An 18918-nucleotide genomic window follows, 5' to 3' on the forward strand; every position below is an offset into this window, starting at 1 on the left:
TTCTCCGCCAGGACGACTATTTTAAACGCTACCGGAAATGTATCAGCCGCGGCTGTTTGTACGATTTCTTCCTGCGAAAAATTTACAAGCCCTAATAATTAAGTACATAAGATCTGGGCATTTGTTTTCCCAGCTTTTGCGGGTTTTCAAGTCTCAAATTACGTTTTAAAATACGTATCACTCCAACAACAGAGCGAGATGAACAATCCAGTGGGAGCGAAAATAATTCAGCGTTTCTGCTGTACTCTGCCGCCACCTCATCTCTCCCTCCGTCTCTCTCTCTCTTTCTCTCTTCTTTTCTTCTCTCTTTGAGAAAAGAATAGAGAGGAAAAAAAGAGAGAAAAAAAGAAAAGAAAAGAAAAAAGACCGCAGCGAGAAAGCGCGTTCGCAAGACCGCCAGTTAAATTCCCAACTCGCGAAATATTCGCGGTTGACGTTGGGACGAGGGAACGGAAAGTGACAAAGGGGAAGAAGGACGCGATAAATTCCAGATACGAAAATTAATGCCGCGCGGAACGATATTCCGGCGTGTGCACGGTGCAACGACGACGGCGACGGCGATGCAGTCCGCGTCGTCCGCGAATACGCACTGCATACTGAGCGGAACATTACCCGACATTATAAATGAGAATCGTAAAACATTACGGCACATCTACCTCTGTTTTTCTTCTTCTTTCTGTTTCTCGCGCGCCCGTCCCACCGCCCGTTTCGCTCCGCGTTCCTGGGGGTTTCTCCCTCGCCGCGCCGTCCGAAGATAAAATTACAACGACCGTCGACTTCTGAATTATCGTCCCTCGTTTGTGCTTTTCACGACGGCGGCGCTGATGACGTATCTTCGACCTCTTGTCCCTCCGTGCGTTCCCCCTTCCGGCTCGATGCGCGCAGCATCCTCTCGCTTCTGCGGAAAACGAGGTCGAGCGGATGTTAATTATCGAACGGCGCTATCTAGTCGTGTGATTTATGAGAATTACTTTCGTTCCATTCTATCTACTATATCCCGGCACTTGTATGCACTTGTATGTACGTGTGTGTACTTGTTACACCCGCGGTACACGCGCCCTAAGGATCGCAGTTTTCGTACGCGCCGTCAGGGCGCGCGCGCAACCGGCGTAACCAGCATCGGCGACATACGTATGTACGTCCAGTTCGTCTTCGATGTATTCACGACGCGAAACAATCGCACAACCTATTTGTCGAACTCGTGCCGTGTTAAAGCCTTCAATCATATTCGACGCGCTCGTATTTGTTGCGCCCCGGGAGAGAGCGGGCTGAAGTGAGCGGCGATTAACCACGGATGCTCTTGTTGCGTGCGATAATGGCTAATTGATTAATGTGTCGAGAGATCTCGAGGAAGACCGGCCGGCGACGCCATTATGGGCACACGGCGATCGAAGAAGCGGCGAGACGGGTGAGTGAATCATCCGTGATTATTCGGCAATTGAACAATCGCACGGTTAAACGCGGCTTATTCAATTTTATTACACGCGGAAATTACGATTCGCGCGGACCCGGTGGCGCGCGTCTATATCGCCGGGCGTTTATCTCCGTCGAGATTATAATTCCGCCCGGCGATCGTGGATTACTCTGTTACGCCGTGACGTTTATTCTCATTAGTTTTATCTCACGCGATAGGCCGTGATGGGGAAGGCAAAGCGCGATCATTCGGGTCACTCGTTCACGAGCGAGTGGTAATTAAGCGAGCGTCACGTAACGGCGCGGCGCCCCCTTTCGCTCCCGCGGCACTAGCCGCATAAAGCGGTTCTTTTCCCACGGGGAAACTCTATCCTACGCGGGTGACTTATCGCGTGATGAATCGGTATCAATTTAGCCGGGCAGATGATCATCGTCTATCGATTGGATTACCAGACCGCGCGTTACGTCGCGCTCCTTTTTCCTTCCTCGCGGTATTCCCGGATCGTCGGCGTGACGCTCGACGTTACGTCGCGACGACGCCCACGTTGGCTGACGATTGACTTTTGAAAGTGTTACGGTTCACCGAGCTTCCCGCGGGCACCTTCGGTTTTATCGCCTCTCCTTTATCGCCTTTGCGATCTATGATAATGTACCAAGACTGGGATGCATTACGCCCGTGATGCCGCGACTAGAACTACGTAATTGTCGTTCATTAAGGTACTAATTGAATATTCGGGAGCCGAGTACGCACACGCACATCTTGGCGCGTGTCGTAATCAAGGTAAGCACCTTTTGTGTGAAATGGAGGCGGGCACGCAATTACCGCTGAGGAGTTACTAATTAATGAATTAATTAGCTGCCGGCGTCTAGTAACCTAAATATCTCCGTGACTTCGTACGCAACCCGATTCTATTTTCAGTCGCGAATTTATCGACTCATTATCACGGAATCGGCACGCACGTTCTTCCGAAATGGAAAGCTCGGACTGTTCGCGTTGCAGTACGGTACGGAAATTATTATTTTACTTAATGATAACGATAACTCGCTGATAGTTTATTAACGATCGCTTTTCTTTTCTTTTTCGCGCCTACAGTTTGAGGATTTAGTTAAATGTGCAATTTCACCGTCGTCTCACAATGCGACACTGCACCAAGTGTTTTCCGTAGGCGATCGCAGACGTGGAAGCTCCTTTCATTATGCCCGACAATTGCTCGAGTTCAATAATGGCGATATTAATGCGGGAACACAGCGTCGTCGATCGTAAATTAGATATTCGCATTGACGTCGACGAGCGCTCATTGTCGATCCATATTCCCGGCTTTGACGCGAGACTTTTAATAGTGGCAGAGTTTAATAACGCGAATCCCCCCTCCTTCCCCACCTCTCTCTTTCTCTATAAAGTTTTACATTCTCATCACGGGAATGCACGCAAAATGAAAAAGCTGCGCAGTGTCGTAGCGCGAAAGTGGGTTTAAAATTAATTATCACAAAATTGCTGTTAAATCAATTGCCTCGCGTAACGCAACAATCGAGCTTTACTAATATTGTTACAACTTATTGCAAATTCGTTGCGATAAACGCAAGTGATAGCTGGGTACGCCGTGCAGCGCGCTGCGTGTATAATCAAATTACCGCAGCTTTTATTTTGTGCCACGCTCGTCGCAGGAAATTCGTAATAACTCAACAATTGTGAGAGATTCCGATAATTGGCTCGGCCTCGCTTTAAACGGCGCGACTTTACGTAACGACGCGTTCGCCGTTCGTTTCATTCAATTATACAATATCCAGTTTGGCGTTTAGTGGAACGTTGTTGCACGTGCTCGCTGTGACGAATGGCCCGCCACTTGTTACCCGAAAAGGACGCGTATCTAGTCACTCGGTTGCCGTAGATCCGACGTTCTCTGGAAAACGTTTGCTCGCGAGCCGCGTATATTTACGTATATGCACGCACGTATGCGGGCTTAATTATCCGCGGCTGACAGGTACGTACGGCCACGACGTGTCCCCTCCCCCGCGCAATTGTCTCGAGAACCAATTTGTGAGGCAGGGAAAACGAGCTCGGTTGGTCCCGCTGTCACAATTAAAGTCGTAAAATCGCCGACTAATAGCCTTGTTACGTTAATTCAGTATAATGTCGCGCGGTAACGATAAACGCGCACGGTGCATAGGTATGCAAGAACGTTCGCGTAAGGAGGCTAAAAGGAGAACGGGGGGGGGAGGGGAGGGGACTGACATAAATTTAATTTAACGACCTCGAGGTCAGCGGCGACGCGTCGCTTGGGAGAGAAATAAGGGCCCCGCGCGCTGGAACTGATTGGAACCCCGAGATCCGGAGTTGGCGGACGTGCGCTGGCACCCCGATGATTTACTCTTCTCGAAGTAAGACCCGTGGAGGACGTCGCGTACCCGCGATCAAGAATCACCCGGTAAGCTTCCGAGCTTTGTGCGCTCGATCGTCGGTCACGACGTGCGTGCATCGATTTACGATGTTGGAGCACGAATATTCCACATGGATATTGTGCTCCTGCAGCTCGCGGGCAATTAACGCGCGTTATTTGCGAACGCCAGATATTGGTAAATATGGAGATTTCAATATTACGCTTTCGACTAGGCTGCGTCTAATTGGTTTACGACGTCTCCGGCTAGTTTTTTTATTTCCCATTACCATTAAATTTTATCGAAGACATTCTCGTAATTGGAATCACTGTTGCAGATGTGTGTGTGAGAAACAAGAGTAATGCCTCGTTCTATAATATTATAACTCGCTGCATTTTATTTTCCGCGTGCTAGTCCACGTGGAAAAGTATCTTCATCGCGGACGTATCGGTTTCCGGATATTTGAAAGGGTTTTGCGGTATTAATGGTGTTTCCTGCCGACCTAATAATCCGTCCGACTATACGCGGTATAATCACCTATCGTATAAAATAATTTTATGTAAAACAGACGAAATATATTGCGTACACGACCGGCTCGTTAGGCGTGGTAATTACAGCCGGCGTGGCAGAGGTTTATTTTCCCTTTCGAGATCGTCTAATCGGGGGAGAGAAAGAGACTCCCGCTAAGGTTCATCCTGGCACAAGGGAACGGGTAAAAGCTATCGCATTAAAGTCGTTTCTGTCGCAGTACGGCGTCTCATTTCGCGTCCGAGAAAAAGGATTAAATCGCGGTTTCCGCCGCCAGTCGCCGGGTCGTGATTACCTCGCGTGCAAACGGGCGGCGTGTGACGGGAAATAATGCTTGTGGAAAGCACCGGCGAAGCGTATATGCAAGCCCATGGCACTCTCCCGGTGACGAGGATTATTTAGATAGTGATGCAAACACCTTGCGTACATACCTCGCGCACGTATATACAATCGTACGATGTAACCGCAACAGCACGCTCGAAAGCGACGGCATCACGAGCGAGTATAAATATAAAAAAAAAAAAAAAAGAGAGAAAGGGGGAGAGGGATTGAATTTTCGCACGCGATACATACACCCATAACGGATGAATTTCGACCGGGGGAAAAAAAAAACTTGATTTTTTGTTCTACATATAGCGTTGTATCGACATCCGTTGATTTTCCGTATTTTATTTGCACTCGTACCTCTTTCTCCTCGCATATTCGTCCTCGAGCTATTTTTTTTGGTGGACATCAATCAGCGTTATCTTAAAAAGAAGAAAAAAAAAACTTATTAATTCGATAGTAGCCACAATCGATTTGTAAATTATAATTCTGTATTCTTTTACGTGGGTGCTTGTCGCGACGATATCTTTGATCCGCGGCATTCTTGAGACGAGTTCACGTCACGACACACGTTTTCCCCGTTACTTTGGTTCGGCATCGTGGCAAGCGAGTGGGCGTGATTAGCCAGCGAAGTGATCATCGCTGATGAGCTCCTTGCTAGAAGGGGAATGAATAATAGGCCAGTTGGAGAAAACACGTTCTGATTGAGTTAACCGTCGGCGTGCGTACGTCATTACATCGGCGCAGCGACTCGTCGGAGTTTGCTGGTGATGCAAGGCCAACCGCCGCGCCATCGCGAATACCATAATCTCGGCGCCGTATTTGGGTCGCTCTTAATTAACCCGCCGGGTATACCGCCTCGTCGCACGACGAATTTCTGCACGTCTCCTTTCGGCAAAAACCTGATCTGCATTTGTAACTGCTGAGTGTACACGTTAAATATTGCCAGATTTCCGAAATATAATATCCAGTATTTGCCCTCTGCGCATAATTTTCTAAATTAATTCCGTAATTCGATTAGCCTTTACTCGATTTATTTTTAAGTTTAAAACAATCTATGTTAAGCTGTGGCGCCTTTTTTCGTCGTTATTATCCATCTGGCTATCGGCGTCCATTGCGTCGTCGGAAAAACGCCACGGCGATTAACATTTCGTGCGGCGCGCTTTAGAGATACTTGTTGTATATCAAGCGGTATCATCCTATTTACAACACGCTGGTAATGGCATCGTGTTTGCGGCCGTAAATTGTTGCGGAACGTCTCTTCCGAGCTGACAAGTAACACGGCGAAGCTCGCGCACAGCCATTACAGGCATCGGCCTGCGGCCTTCCAGCTCGGATGCGTTTTAACTCTACTCGTAGCGTCGCGCATCGATCATGAGATTCATGAGCATTGTCAATCTGAGGCCACCGACTTTCTCAGAGGCTCTTTTTTTTTCCACTCGTTTCGCGCTCTCGCCTCTCGCTCGTCCGTCTCGGATATCCGACGAAATCGGTCAGAGACAAATCGGCCCCGTTTTATGCGAAATGCGTCTCGCAAATATTAAAACGCCAATTATGAATCGTAAATGTCGCGTTCTACGTGTCGGTTGATCGGACATTGACGGAATAGTCGGGTGAATAATTGAACGAAAGAATACTTGATGATTTTTCACAATAATTTCGACGATACTCTAAGACGAGGCCAGGTATCACGATTTCTCTAATCCTCGAGAGAATATTGAAAGAGACTTTCGTCATGTGCTCGAAATAATTCAAAGTTAGCTCGTTAGTCTCATCACACCGGCTGCGATACGATCAGGCGAATAACGAGCGTCGTACACGTTCTTGTTTCAGGTTGCGACACGACCTTGGAGCCCGGATCAAGGCAAGACGCGGGAGATGACCAAGCTCTGCAACCATAAGAGGAAACTTCTGCTGCCGGCCGCGGCCGCCAGTCCAGTTGCGTCCTGCACGCCGGCGGTCTCATCGTCGACTTTATCTTCTGGCCCGACAACGGCCTCGATTCACGCGAACGCCGACTCGCCCACGTCGTCGGATAAAACCAGAAAAGGTAAAGTGCGAATGCTACCAGAACGATCGGATTATAGCCCGGATCGAGCGAAAGAAATCGCTACCGATGAAATATACAGGATATGAATTTAATCCGAAAGTTTAAATCAAAATAGGAATGTTAACCAAATTTAAGAACGGGCAATAGTTTGAATTCAATGATAAAGTAATTTTTTTTATTGATAATTATGTTTTTCATCGAATAAGTATTTTTTTTTTTTTTTTTTTTGTTTTACTTTTCGAGTCGAGTAATTATCCGACCGATCAGAATCAAGATCCAAATCTTCAACATCCGTTTTCATAATCCTGATGACAGGCCAAATTCTATTCGCACACACAAGCTCTCTCTCTCTCTCTCTCTCTCTTTTTCTATATATATATATATATATATATATATATATATATATATATATACACATGTCGGGGAACTTTCTCTATCGATCCAGCGTATTAACAAAGTTTTCTGTCAAGTCGGACGTCGAACCGGCGCCATAATCGCCGAGACGTTTATTCACCGTCGCACGGGAACACGTGCCAACTTTTATTGGAGGAAGACCAAAAGTTTTTCCACCCAGTCAAGTGAGCCGTGATCATTAGGGAAAAAAGTCCATAGTGGAAGAAGGACGACGAAATTGCGGCATTAGCGAAGTCGGTTCGCTCACTCTCCTCCACCTCCATCTACTCTTTCTTCGTTTCCTCCTCCTCCTCCTCCTTCCGCTTGAGAATCGTCCTTCGTCCGCCGCGTTGGCATTAAAGCTCGAGAGGAGGGCGAGAACGGGGTGCAGGCTGGGTGGAGGAATGATGTATCACCGTAGCCGCCAAACTCTCCACCGAATTTCATTACCAAATCCCATAACCGACGTATCCCATCCCGCCGTCGCTTCTTTTCCCACCCTTCCCCTCTCCCTTCCTTTTTCCCTTACTTTCCGCGCCGTTAATTAAGCGGCTGTTGCAGGACGCGACGGACGCGTTCCCGGCGTACCTGTACTCCAAATTGCGTCGGCTAGAAATTATAATCCGCTTGTAGATTGAAAGCCGAGCGCCGGCCGCGTCCGGCGGCCAACGGTTATTAAACTTTCACCCTGCGCGTTTTAATATTATTCACAGCGGGGCTGAAAACGCTTCGATGTCGAATTACTCGAATACACCGCGAAAATGAGATATCTCGAGCGCAAATGCGTAACAAAAAAAATTATTAATCGGCGTATTTCAAATTAAAGACTAATGTCATACATTTGTATTTATGATTACGATTAGCGGGGCGTTCTCTTTTCCGCGGCTTTTATGGGGTCCGGTTCAACGATAACCAACATTTTCGATAATAAAAACGGATCGATTCATCGCATCCGCTCGCAAATAGATTAGCGCGTTGCATTCCGTTGCATATGGGCGCATTCGTGCGCGGCGCCGCAGGGGAGTCAGCAGTTTTCGCGCTCGCATCTGGAAATCTGGGGCTGAAGTTTAACTCGAGTTTACGGCCAGTGTGCGAGGTAGGATAATACGTATACGTCGCGGTGGCGCTGTTTTTATGGGACTTTATAGGGTCGTTTTAACATCGACGCGCGCGCCCGCGCCGCTTCGATTCCAATTCTCCGGTGATATAAAACGACACGCTCTGGATGGCAGGGTTGGCTTTTTTTTTTTTTTGTCCTCCCCGACTTTCTCCTCTTTTCTCTGGCGCGCCGTCGGGGGCTGCTCGCATTCAAGTTCGCGCTCTGCGCAAACACAGGCACACATCTATTCTACAGGGGAGAAGAACGGCAAAGGGAATAAGTGGAGAGGCTCGAATGAATCTTTATCGTCGAACGTCGAGCTCCAAGTTTTCATAACGCGTTCACTCCCCGCTGGGAGCCGATTTAATTCCCCCTTTTTCTGATTTTCAGTTTGACTTTACTGGCTTAAGAGGGAGGGTTTTCGCTTGCGTACGATGGATTATATACGCCGCATTGGGAACAGAAATGATTAAACGTCCGTTTTATCGGTCACGAGAGCAAAACGAAAGTCATAATCGTTCTAAGCAATTTACTGATGTAAAGATTTCGCAGTTAATTGTCTCAATTTAATTTAGAAAAAAACAAAAATAATTTCTTTTTTTATTTCATAATCTCTTTTTTGTATATTTAAACAAGGAAAAGTTAAACAGGTTATTTATTGTATTATATGTATTGTCAGTTAAAATGCATTCCGGTTTATTGTTTAATTACAGTAATTTAAGTCCATCCTCATTATATCCGATTGGAAATGTCAATAAGCGCGTTTAATGAGAATCATCGCGCATCGTGCTGTTATTCAATCAAACGCGATGCCAATCTGTCCGAATCCAGGGCGCGGTTTACGCGATCTTTTATCGCTCTACAATTTTCCCCCGTAAACAGTTTCCCTTGGAGCTCGATCGATCACTTTTGTCCTCGACGTCGACGTAGCACGCCGGCAGTTACGAAGACATCCCGAGAGCACCGAGAAACGATTTTACGGGCGACGAACTCGGGCTCACCCTCTACCGCGACAGCCACCCTCCACCGGATTTTCGTTGCAGGTGGTAAACTTAAAAAAAGAAATTCCTTCGGCGAATTTTGCTACACGCGACTCTGTTAGCTTTCGTTGCCCACCAAGGGGTATCGTGTTGTGTTAACAGATTAGCACTACCGACTTGACGGGTTTATTCGACCCGTATTCTTTTCTAAAGACTTCTGTTTGCATAGGACGTTTCTGCGAGAAATAATCTCCCGTTGAGGAAGTGTAGGTGTAAAATGCAGTTTATCTTGAGCAAAATAAAGAGGCAGATCTTGGATAATGAGATATACAATTTAAAAGCCTGCGGAAATTGACTGGAAAATTGAAAAGGGGAGAGAAAGAGAGCCTGTACAAACGACTTATCCATATATTAAGCGATAAAGAATTAATATAAATTGATCCGATCGCGTTGAGGAAGAATCGAATTTCAGGGTGTTTCCTCGGCTGTATATATTCGTTGCGATAATCTTACGCGGCCATCTTAGATCAATCGTGTCTTCTTATCGCAGCGGCGATCAATAAAGTCTCGGGGAAAAGAAAAGAATCCGCTCTCACTTTGCCCGCGACGACGATGACGACGATGACGACGAGAATGAGAATGTTACTGCGACCGGGTGGAGGTAGCTAGATGCGGGAGGAAGAAGAGTGAAAGAAGCATGGTTATAGCCTTGGGGGAGGACGGTGGTGGTAGACACGAAGTTGATAAGGGTTAATTTCGTACGAGAGGAGACCGAGCAATGGTCGCGCGCAGACGAGGAGGGGGAGGGTGGCCTTGCGGTCCAACGGCTGCATCCGATTGTGATTCTTGCGCCTGCCCCGGGAGTGACGTTCGTTGCCTCGGTGGAGGGTTCTTATTCTTCTCTCTGTTTCTCTTCCGGGCCACCCTTGCACCCACTTCCGTCAGTTAGCCGCGCAAGCGCATTTTGATCTGTTCCGCTCAGTCCGCATCAACGCCTCGGCGTAACGTAACGTGATCCCCGGCGGATTTTTATGCCCGCCGTTGAAGAGTCATCTCGCGAAGCTAGAATTGAACCTGGAGGACGTAGACTCGTCTGCCGTTGCAGACATAGACATAGCCCCGACGATGCCATCAGCGTTCACGCGCAATGATGTTGCGACAGTGGGACCGATAAGGAGTGATTCTATCCCGCGATCTTACGAATGTCACCTACACAGGTTCGCGAGATTCTAACTTGAGCGGGTACTACTTGTAAGTGAGAATTTATTTCGCGTTTGCTCGCGATGCCACTTAGATGGTGGTGGTATTTTAAAATTTGTCTGTTTAAATCTCTCATGCTGTGAGTGATGATAAGATGCATTATAATTTAATGTACCTTGAGAATTTAATAACAATTTTTTTTTTTTTTTTTTTAATAATTAAGTCAATAAAGAGAACGATAGTCTGTAAATTGAGTTTAAATAAATTAGAGTTCCGTAAAAATGGATCATTTGTTACGGGCAAAGTCAGCAGCGAATGCTTCAACGTGTTTAAGTGAGTAAGGTGGCGTTTGGAAACAGCCGCAAACGACCAACTACATCTTCCAATTACTACGTCGCCCTCTTTCACCGGGGTTTAACGACGAGAACGTTTATTGCTCGAGCCATTGACTGCAGGCATTCCAAGTAGACGGGGAGGACTTTACGCGTTCGCGCGAAAACCCCGGAAGCCACAAAATGGATCCAAAGATTTTACGCAAATCTACCGTTCCCTCTCTTGAAAATCGGGTTAAACTACCATCGTCAGGCCGGATAAGTTGCCTTACTCCGCCGTAGATTCATTACTACTCCTTCGCTTTCGCCTCCCATCGTTCTCGTGCCTTTCCCTCCGTCGAGAATTATTTGGCTCCCTCTTTCCCGCGTCAATCGGCGCGCACGGAGAATAATTATCCTCCTGTAGGTTTACAGATAAAAGATCCCCTTGGCCTGTCCGCCCCGCTGAATACCTCATCCCCCTTGCTATCTAACGCGCCTCGTAAATCAGAGTAATTCGGTAGTGTCGATGGCCCCCGCGGCAGTTCTTCTTAAATATGCAAATGATAACGTTATCAAAAGTATTATGTAATTACACAATTCTTATTTATCATAATTTGGAAGTTTGGCTTTACGTATTCATAAATTATTAATTCAATATCATAATTAGTAATTTATAACAAATAACATTACGATAAATCTATGATGTAATTTTAATTATTTCATTAATTGTACCTGTTGCAGCAAGGATAAGTCGGTGTAATTTACAATTTTTATTGTATAAAATGTATTTAATACAATTTATGTGCTGTAATATTATATTGATTATTTAACAAGTTAATTACATTGATTAATTTGGCATTTTATTTTTTTTTTCGGACAATATTTTTATTTTTTAAAAGATATTTTCCGGAATGATAATGAGACTGAAGGAAAAGTCGTTTCAAGAAGCACGGAGAGTTAAAGCACGGAAATGTCGAGCTAAATACGATTTAACCTTGCGGCAGGATTTCAAATGGAACACTTGCTTCATTAAGAAGCTTGAAACGTCGTCTGAATAATAAGCGAGAAAGCCAACGGCGCCGGATTAGGGCGAATAAGTCGTATTTTAATTTCTACAGCGCCGAGAACTTATCGTCTTTCACAATTGCGCCCCGGATGGGAAAAAGCCTTTGTCGATTCAATTTCAAATAGATGCCGGCGAATCGAAAGTAATTGGATTCCGGTTTATTAACAGATACTTTATTGGCGTGCGCAGATGGTCACAGCAAGAAGAAGAAGAGGAAACTAGGAAGCATAGGCGGCATTTATTCCGGCGTCTCGGTTTCGCAACTTCTGGCACAACGGGAGAGAGCTATTGCCGCGGTTGCGGCATCTGGAGTTCAAGGTTCACCGGTGCCTAATGGATCGCAGGTAATTGAGTCATAGCTTTAATTGATTCGCAAATTACCGATCTCTTTTACGAATTGGTAGTTGTGTTTTTTTTGCAGAATGTTGCAATATTAAATATCACATATTATTGATATTATATAAGAAGAAATTATATTTGATTTATCTTTAAACAAATTTAATATTTAGTAAATTAATTATTAAGTTTTTATTCATTTTATTCACATATGTTTAATTATTTAGATATATTATAATTACTTAATTTTTAGGTATGGCCAATTGCGATTCCAAATTTGCAAGTTCAGCAGAATGGACAACAAATTTGTCATCAGTCTTTAAGTTCACCGTCTCAAAATCATGACGTAAGCAGTTGTACAAGAAATCCTCAGCAGAGGCTGAATCAACATAATATGTCGAACATGCTGATGGGCAACCCGTTGATTATGAATCAGCAGGGTACAAATTTTAATAATATGTCTCAACAACAGCAGCAACTTTTACAACAACAGCATCAACAACTTATTATACAACAACAGCAGCATCAGCAGCAGCAGCTTATTCAACACCATATATCTCAGCAGCCTCAACAACAACAATCGCAACAGTTATCAGCATTATCGCATCAACAACAATTACAGCATATGCAAATTTTGCAACAACAGCAACAACAGGAGCAGCATCAAAATACTGTAGTAAATCAATTAGCTCAACAACAGGCTCCTCATTATATTAATCAGTTAAATCAGCAGTCGCTACATGTAATGCAACAATCGCAGCAGCAGCAGCAGCAGCAGATGCATTTGCAGCAAATTCAAAAACACAATATGCAACAACAATTAGTTCAAGAAGTGGATCAACAACAATCGACGAATTATAATAATACTCAGCATTCTGTTGAAAATTATGTGCATCACATGCAATCGTCGCAAGTGCCGAATCAAGCTCTCCATCCGCAATTACATCAACTTCAGCATCAAATGCAATCGCAGCAGCCTCAACAAAATCAGCACGCTATGCAATCTCAATCAACAGATCATTTTCAGATGCAAATTCAACAACAGTTACAACAACAGCATCAACAGCAAATGTCACAAGTGTGCTTCCAGCCACAATATTCTAATCAACAATTAAATCATCACTCCGCAGACATTATGCAGCAGCAAACTGGGTCTACTGTCATGACTAATATCAATACTATTGACATTCAGAATAGGCATAATCGAACACCGTCAATTGATGAAGATATAAATGCGAAGCATTTACAACAGCAGCAGCAGCAGCATCAACAGCAGCAGCTTTTGTTACATAATCATTCGATGCAGCGAAACCATGTGGTCCAAAATGGTAGTTTGCAGAATAATTCTCATGAAAACGTTCAACGAATGTACACTCAAAATCAAGTACAATATTTGACAAGAAATTTCGACCCTTCAAAGGGATCAAATACAGATGCTAAAATGGGACATCAACAGCAGTTTCTGACAAATCATACGGGACGAAGCCCGAACACCAGTCACGTTGTTGAGGTGCAGCAGTCTGGTATGGGACCAAACGGGCAGTCCGGCAATATGCATTTTAACAACAGAACACCGCCGTGGCAGCAACAAAATCGCGCCGCGGTTGCATCCCATCAGTCGTCCGCTACAGTTCAAAATATTAATTGTAATTCGTTTGATCGTGTACCACCGCTACATCATCACATTCCACAGCCTTCCAATTGGACGGACGAGACCGCACGGAAAAAAGCGAAATCAAATAAAATAATAGTGAAAAAACAGAGACAGCATGGAGAGTTGTCAAGAACGAACAATGGACTGGATCATTCGACACCGAGTCCAGTAGATGAATTTAGTGAAAATAATCAACAAAATAATGGTCAGATAAATTCAACATTTAATAACAGCGGTCCTTCGTTCCTAGAGGATCCCAGTGGATACCTCGCTCAACAAACGGCGCTGCTAAACAGTACGATATCGAGGCAAACCGGTGTCAGTAGTTCTCAAGTGAGCATGTTAAACAATAATTCGAAAACATCGTCTCAAACCAGTCACGGCATGCACGTGTCTAACACTTATATTCCTCAATCAAAGCCTTCCTCTATCGCCAGTCCCACTAGTACCTCGTCATTTGCTTCCGTAAAAAATCACGCGACATCGCCGGTTGTTGTACATAGTAGTATGACACCGACATCAAGCAGTGGCACGGATTCCGAGAACAGTCCATGTCAAGGCTGTGTTACCAACGCTGATACACAGTCTTACATTCAAGATCAATATAAACAACAAATGCAGCGACAGTACCTGATGCACACGGATCAGCGCGAAGATCCTGTTACATCGTCAACATTCGGCGAGCGATATCAAACGAATAATCAACCGCAAACTGATTCTCGACCAATACAAGGTGGCACTGTGAGCACAAGTCATGGATCTCCTATCGGCACAAATAGTCCAGCTAATTCAGACACGCCAGCAGCTTCAACGCCCGGAATTTCGCAACCAGCGACTCCGCAGAGTTTAATTTCGTCACAACCGGCGACGCCACATAGTTATTCACAACCGCCGACACCTCATTCGCATGTCTCGGGACAAATGTCATCGCAGACATTAACTCCACAAGCTCAACAGCAATTATCACAATCTTTGATCGGCGGCAACATTCAAGAACAAAGATCGGAAACTCCTAGTTCTGGTACAATGAGTTCCAGTGGTATTCCACCTAGCACTTCGCCGTCACAAACGTCCTCCTCTGCGTCAGATAATTTAACGTCACAAGTAAAACGGCAAGTAACAAGGCAAAATTCTCTAGATGGCTATCAACCTCATCCACACACCGTCAATACTGTCTCCAGAATACCCGTGAACACTTTTAATGGAACATCGTCCGTGATAACAACGATGGCAAGTGGCCATACAGTTAGTAGCAACACAATTACGTCTGTGTTAGCCGGAAGAGCAAACACGGCTACTGTTTCTATAAATACACCATCTGCGATACCAAATCTTGCTATACCCTGTCTTCTGCCAAATAAATCACAGCATCAAACACAATCTACGATGTTGACGAATATGCCGAATACTCCAGTTACGACTCATTCTTCTATACCACTTAGTCAATCATCGATGATAAGCGTATCTAAATCACCGCTTGAAATGGTTCAAAGTGTTGTTAGCAGCATACAAGTACCTCAGACAAGTACAAATTCATCATTGCAACCACAAATGCAGCAGCAGCAGCACCAACAGCAGCAGCAACAACATCATAACCACCAACAGCAGCAGCAGCAGCAGCAGCCTCAACCACAGCAGCAGCAACATCCGCAAGCTAATGTTCAAGTTCACAACGTTCTCACTTCGGGAGGTATATTAAAACATCCTGCAGGATCAACGCTACCACCTGGTCATATATTGGTATCTAGCGGAGGTCAACTTATAATGGCGAGTACTGGATCGACCATTAACGGCGTAATGGCGCCTCCTCCACCAAAAATTATTTCTAACGCTAATTCTATGCCACCTTTGTCAGTATCGCCGATGGTTACGAGTGTCACCGGAGCCGTTAGTCAAGTAATACCCGCGGTAGGCGTAGCTCAACAAGTAATAGGACAACCTACTGTACTTGTGAATACTATTCAAACTCCAGTGTTGATTCAACCTGGCGTAATGACGATGGACAGCATAGGACAGAATGTGCAAATACCGCATTTAACAGTTGCTACCGGTAACGTAATACAAAACACTCAATCTATTATTGACGCAAATCAGGACGTGTCTAGAACAGTAGCAGCTAATCAAGGCATGACGGTGAATCGACAACCGGCGTTATTATCGCCCGAACCGACAATTACAAAGAAAAAATCATACAAGAAACGAAAAGGAAATTCACAAACCGTAGCGTCAATGCTGCATATTGCTTCGTCTCAGCAAAATACTGGTATGTTGATGCAATCGCAATCAAACTTTGCGCAACAAAACTTTCAGACTCAGAGCATAGGTGGGCCCATGCTTCAGGCATTAACTATCGTGCCTGGTAAAGCCGGAGCACCAGCGCAACTTGTGATGAACGGCCAGACCGGCGCGACGTCTGCGCAATTTAATGCTCAGCAAATAATTACAAATCCTCAACCAGCTCAACAAATAAATCTTCTTCAACCGGTGAATTTATTGAATGGCGCAACTGGAATGGTTCAGAATTTTCCTACTATTCAGCAGTTTATCGTGCCTGGCTTAGGTAGCATGGTAATGTCTGCAGACGGAACAGCTACGTTATTACAAGATACGGGTAACATTGGTATGCAACTTCAAATACAGAATGTCAATGGCCAGAACGTGTTAACGCCAGTACAAAGCCACAGCGGTATATTTAATCCGAGTCAAAGTATATTGGCCGCCGGTCCAGCTGGTATGGTTATAAGAGCGCCACAAGCGACCAGCGGAAAGATAATTCAGCAACATAGTCCGGGAACACAGTTTCTTTCACCGAATAGCGGCCAATTTTTAGTGAATGGTACAACATCTTTCGGAAATCAACTAAGTCCGATAGTAGCGAATGTTAGTCCGAATCAGCAAGTAACATTTAACGCTTCGCAAGTGAGACCATCAAATATGCAAGGTCAACAAGAATTTATACAAATGAATGGACAAACGCTTATGGTACCTTGCGCAACCACACAGAACATCGCCGTTTCTTCAGCATCGAATCAACAAAATACAACTTTTGTTCAACAGAATACGACAATCGTACAGCAACAAACGACTATGGTTTCAAACAATCAAATACCAAATTTTCAAAGCGCAGCTTCTAACGGCGGACAAACTGTCGATCCTTCTTTAAATCTCGATCACAATCAGTCGTATATTCTGAGTTCCGGTATGATTCAGGGAAAAACAGCGTCATCCTCTCCGAAAAGCGGCATAAATTCACCGTCGTCCGATCAAAATGTCGAACAACAGCAATATGTGCTCGCTAGTAGCAGCACAACTGTCGTAGAAAAAACAGCTCAGCAAAATGAACAACATAGCCCGTTGATGGCAAGGCATTCTGTATCGACGCAAACCGCAGGGAATCAAACAAACGTTGCGCAATCAGCGATGATGCGGCAAGGATCTCCCCCCGACACGACCACTCACAGTCCAGGAAACAGTCAGAGATCCAACAGCCCGGCTGTCGACACTACTACACACGGAGCAGCTTCGCCAGCGCCTCCGATTACTGCTAGGCATCACTCGTCGTCCACGGTAAAAAAAAATTTTGAATTAAAGTTTATTTGATTTGAAACGTACATACGTATATTTCATATTTCTTATTAGAAAAAAAATAAAAATAATTAAGAAAAATTAAAAATAAAATTTTAATATTTTTATTTCAGCATAAAATTATTTTTTAATTACAGAGTCACGTTCATTAAAAATTCAATTAATTTTTCTATATCGTGCGATTTATTTTCAGCCTATGGTTCATTGCGTGTCGAGCAGCGAACCGGACTCGGGTGACACACAAGTGGCGTCGGAGGATTGGAGAATACAGGGAATCGCTACCAAGGAGATTACGTTGAATCAACCGAGTTTACACGGAAAAACCTATGTAGAGTCGACAGTGACAACTGGGATCCAGGTTGGTACCCACGTAGAGCAGGTCAACCATCATCTAACTGTAATAGATATGCACCAGCCGGCTGATACGACACACCCAGAAAACACATACGCTGACTCACAGGAGCATATGGACACATCATCACCAAATCATTCCATTAATTCAGACACAATGGACCACTCTGCCGTGGAAGATCAACTAAGCGTCAGTAAAGAAATGACGGACGTTCCTTATTCGGAAATCGAAATTAATCCATTGTCAATCATAAGTCATGGTCATTATCAACCAATTCTTTATCACGGCCAGCACTATGTCCCTAATGCGAATGTTTATCGACAGCAAACCTTAGTGCCAGATCATGCTCATTATACTATGCTGCCTCATATTAATGGCAAATTTAACGATAAATCATGTGTCGATAACAATCGCGTTGGTACTGAAATCGTGCAACATGTCATGGAGCAAGACGAAATCGAGCAAAATTCCGAAGAAAAATTATTAGAACGACCGAATGCCGATGTTTCTTATTGTCCGCAGAATGTTGGCTATCCACAAAAATTCATTGATATAGGCCCTTCCGGTTTATATCCACATTTATATAATTATAGGTCTGACCCTAACGGTATTGCTGTTGTTAATTACACGCCTAATAAGCAAGCTTATATTAATCCATATGTTTACAACCCATTCATATATGATGCGCAAGATGACGATGAAGAGAGTGACTCGTCGTCGGATGAATAGTTGCACTATTTTCTTTTTTCCGCGCGGGTTATAAAATTAATTAATTTTGTACATTGAATTAAAATCGATACCAGTGGCATTATTAGGTTGCGATCGGTTTATATTCGGTAATATTAAGTTTGTAATTAGTTTATATTTAATAATTTTTACATTCGCGCTGTGGCGTGAGAGCGCATACGTTGATTTATTCGCAGCGTTATTATTTAAATCGTACATTATTGCAATAATGTAATTGTATTATCGTGTGTCGATCGGATTAATCAGAAAAAAAATTACTCCTTTTTATATAACAAAAATAAATTTTTACTGAACAATATCTTTTAATAAAAGTTATATACCTGATGAAAAATTACCTTGCAACGTAAAGCATGCGTAAAGAGTTTGAGTTTGTCTCTTTTGGTATCGTTATCGTTTGCATGTACCGACAAATTAAAATTTGAGTGATTTTTGCATTAAAAGCATCGGAGACAAATGATAAGGATATGATAATTTTTTAATTTCTCGAATTTCCCTTTTTTT

The 18918-nt window shown here is 44.2% G+C and overlaps 1 protein-coding gene across 6 annotated transcripts in view; it reads left to right on the plus strand.

The window, feature by feature from the left end:
* Positions 1-18918, plus strand: part of LOC139101751 (serine/threonine-protein kinase Wnk) — a 198463-nt gene that overhangs the window by 169908 nt on the left and 9637 nt on the right. For 2 of the 6 annotated variants that reach the window (XM_070655147.1, XM_070655149.1), the window contains exons 3-6: positions 6475-6691; positions 11912-12087; positions 12333-17300; positions 17512-17676. In XM_070655147.1, the coding sequence (XP_070511248.1) occupies positions 6475-6691; positions 11912-12087; positions 12333-17300; positions 17512-17676 (5526 nt within the window). Of the gene's footprint in view, positions 1-1249; positions 1409-6474; positions 6692-11911; positions 12088-12332; positions 17301-17511; positions 18716-18918 lie in introns of those variants that run through there. The other 4 variants (XM_070655150.1, XM_070655145.1, XM_070655146.1 and 1 more) reach the window with 4 other exon arrangements.

This window comes from Cardiocondyla obscurior, linkage group LG04 (assembly GCF_019399895.1).
Source record: "Cardiocondyla obscurior isolate alpha-2009 linkage group LG04, Cobs3.1, whole genome shotgun sequence".
NCBI classification, from domain to species: domain Eukaryota; kingdom Metazoa; phylum Arthropoda; class Insecta; order Hymenoptera; family Formicidae; genus Cardiocondyla; species Cardiocondyla obscurior.